The sequence below is a fragment of the Sycon ciliatum genome, chromosome 13 (genome assembly GCF_964019385.1).
Source record: "Sycon ciliatum chromosome 13, ocSycCili1.1, whole genome shotgun sequence".
NCBI lineage: Eukaryota > Metazoa > Porifera > Calcarea > Leucosolenida > Sycettidae > Sycon > Sycon ciliatum.
In genome coordinates, this window is record NC_088655.1 from 278,954 (window position 1) to 281,260 (window position 2,307).

The 2,307-nt window shown below is 52.1% G+C and overlaps 1 protein-coding gene across 1 annotated transcript in view; it reads left to right on the top strand.

The window, feature by feature from the left end:
- The first annotated feature begins 524 nt into the window (after positions 1 to 524).
- The window catches only part of LOC135829580 (uncharacterized), a 3,240-nt gene continuing 1,457 nt past the window's right edge, over positions 525 to 2,307 (top strand). The window contains exon 1 of the mRNA XM_065341973.1: positions 525 to 2,307. This exon is cut by the window's right edge and continues 1,457 nt beyond it. Coding sequence (XP_065198045.1) covers positions 631 to 2,307 — 1,677 coding nt within the window. The 5' untranslated portion in view covers positions 525 to 630.

The following is a 2,307-nucleotide window of genomic DNA, read 5'->3' on the forward strand; positions in this document are numbered from 1 at the left end:
GAGTCTCCGATTCTGAAGTAACGTTGAACCCAGCCTCCTCGCCACGCCACTCGCCCTTGGTCTAGTCCATGTTCAGTTTTCCTCCCGGAAACAATACTGTCCAGTGTATGACAGCAAGAGTATGATTCTGCATCTGCCTGCTTGAGTTCTGAGGTTTCCCGGGCTGTACCACGCAGTCTGTCTGTATGTGTGACCCTGGCCACAGGCACATGATGTGTGACTGCACTATCTGTAGATCTACCGCACAAATACTTATTATTAGGCCGCGGTCTCAGTCACATGGGCCATGCGCCTTTTGCCAGCTGTTCCCACACATACCATTGAATGGGACTGTTACCAGTAAATGATTATGTGACAGTGGCGCGTGTGACTGCACCGCACATCAGTAGCAGTACAACTGAGTCTGTATACAGTCAGTGCTGCGTTCAGACTACTGGTACATGTACTGATGTAGCAAGACGGCAAGAGTAGATCAACATACAGAGTAGCAAGGTTATCCCTAGCCTATACTAGCCCTGTCCCAGGAGAAACTGCACTGAACAGTGAAGGGAGAAACTGCACTGAACTGACAAAGTAGGTTTTCGCTTTTCACACGCGTAGATATATCTACCTGTTGAGCTGTCGAAGCTTATGGCTGAGGGGCCTGCCGCAAAGTGCAAGGCTCTGCTGCCTTCACTGGTGAAAGCTAAAACGAAGTTGTTGGAACAGGCCGAGGAGTCGGGAGTTCAGTTGAGCGGCGGCCTCGCTTCCGATGATCACATTCCGCTCGAACAAATATTCGTGAATTTGGCCTTTGTGTCTGAAAAGGAATTGAAAAGAGACTTTGATGAAGCGTTCTCGACGTACACCGAGAGCCGTAAACACGCAGTACAATTTAGCCAAGCCGATCGAATTGAATTGAAGAACCTGTTTCGTGCCGCAGGTTCGAGTGTTGACGCCGTTTCTCATGCAGCAGGAAAATCTGCACCAGCAGCAGCAGCTACAGCGACCAAGTCCAGAAATCTTTGTGGCAAGGTGTTACGGAATGTACTGGCGTACGGATCTGCTGGTAGTGGCAAGACCACAGTGTTTCTGCTCATGGTTGTATACCTGTGGAGCAGAGGCGAACTGTGGCAGGAGGAATTCGATCTGGTTGTGGGACTGGAGCTTCGTGAAAAGGAGGTGAGAGCTGCCACTAGTCTTGCTGAGCTGTTGGCTGTGAAACTGGACACCCTGAGCCTGTCGCAGACTGAGATATTGGAGCTTGCAAGCTACTTCGAAGACTCTCCAAGCCGTCTATGTGTTGTCATGGACGGCTTGGATGAATGTGATTTCGCCAGCTGCAGTAAGTTCATGAGACACTTGCTGAAACGTGAGGGCATGGTGAAGACACACGTGATCGTCACAAGCCGTCCATGCCAGGATGCATATCAACTATCGCAGTGTGGCAAATATCAGCAGAAGATCCAAGTACTGGGTTTCTCACCGGAGAACGTGAGGGAGTACGCAGAGAAGGTTCTTGGTACACAGCGAGCTGAAATTCTACTGGCTGAGCTGCAGAGCAAGCCGGATGTGTCATGTCTTATGGCAACTCCCATGTTTGCAGCCCTAACATGTGAGCTTTTCAAGAGCAGCAACGCCTCGTGGAAGTGCAGCGCATCCCTTTACGAATCGTTACTGCGTCGAGTCGTAGAGCGTGCTGGTGGTGCAGTTTGCGAGTCGATTTCACTGGCACCCAGCAAAGTGGTCCAGTCGGTACATGAACTGGGGCGGTTTGCGTTTCGAATGCTGCTGGTGAAAAGGATAGTGTTCAACACGTCCGACATCATCAACTCCCACTTGAGCAAGGATGCCATGAGTTTGGGTCTTCTGCAAACATGCCAGGGCACAATGTCTACGGACGCTCGGCAATACCGCTTCTGTCATCTGTCACTGCAGGAGTTCCTGGCGGCATGGTTTCAGGCAGAATGCGTGGTGCAAGAAAGTCATCACGCCACTGCACTGGTACGGCGACTGGGCGGGTACGATGGCCATATGGCAATGTTCTGGAAGTTTCTCATTGCTCTTTGCCCGGAAGACGTATCGCTGACCATCATGGTGGAGCTATGGCGTGTGCAGTGCGCGGATCCCATACCTCTGGATCCTAGCGGTGAGGCCGACGAATCCACCAAGGAAGCTAACAGACGGGCCAGCGACGGGCAAGAGAAGTGGGCTTCCTACCTGACTACGGAGGCTGCCAAACATGCTGCTACTGCCGCTAGACGTGCTGCCACCGCCGCTAAGCTAGCCGAGGACATGCGCGACGACTCAAGTGTCTTGACCGGTGAG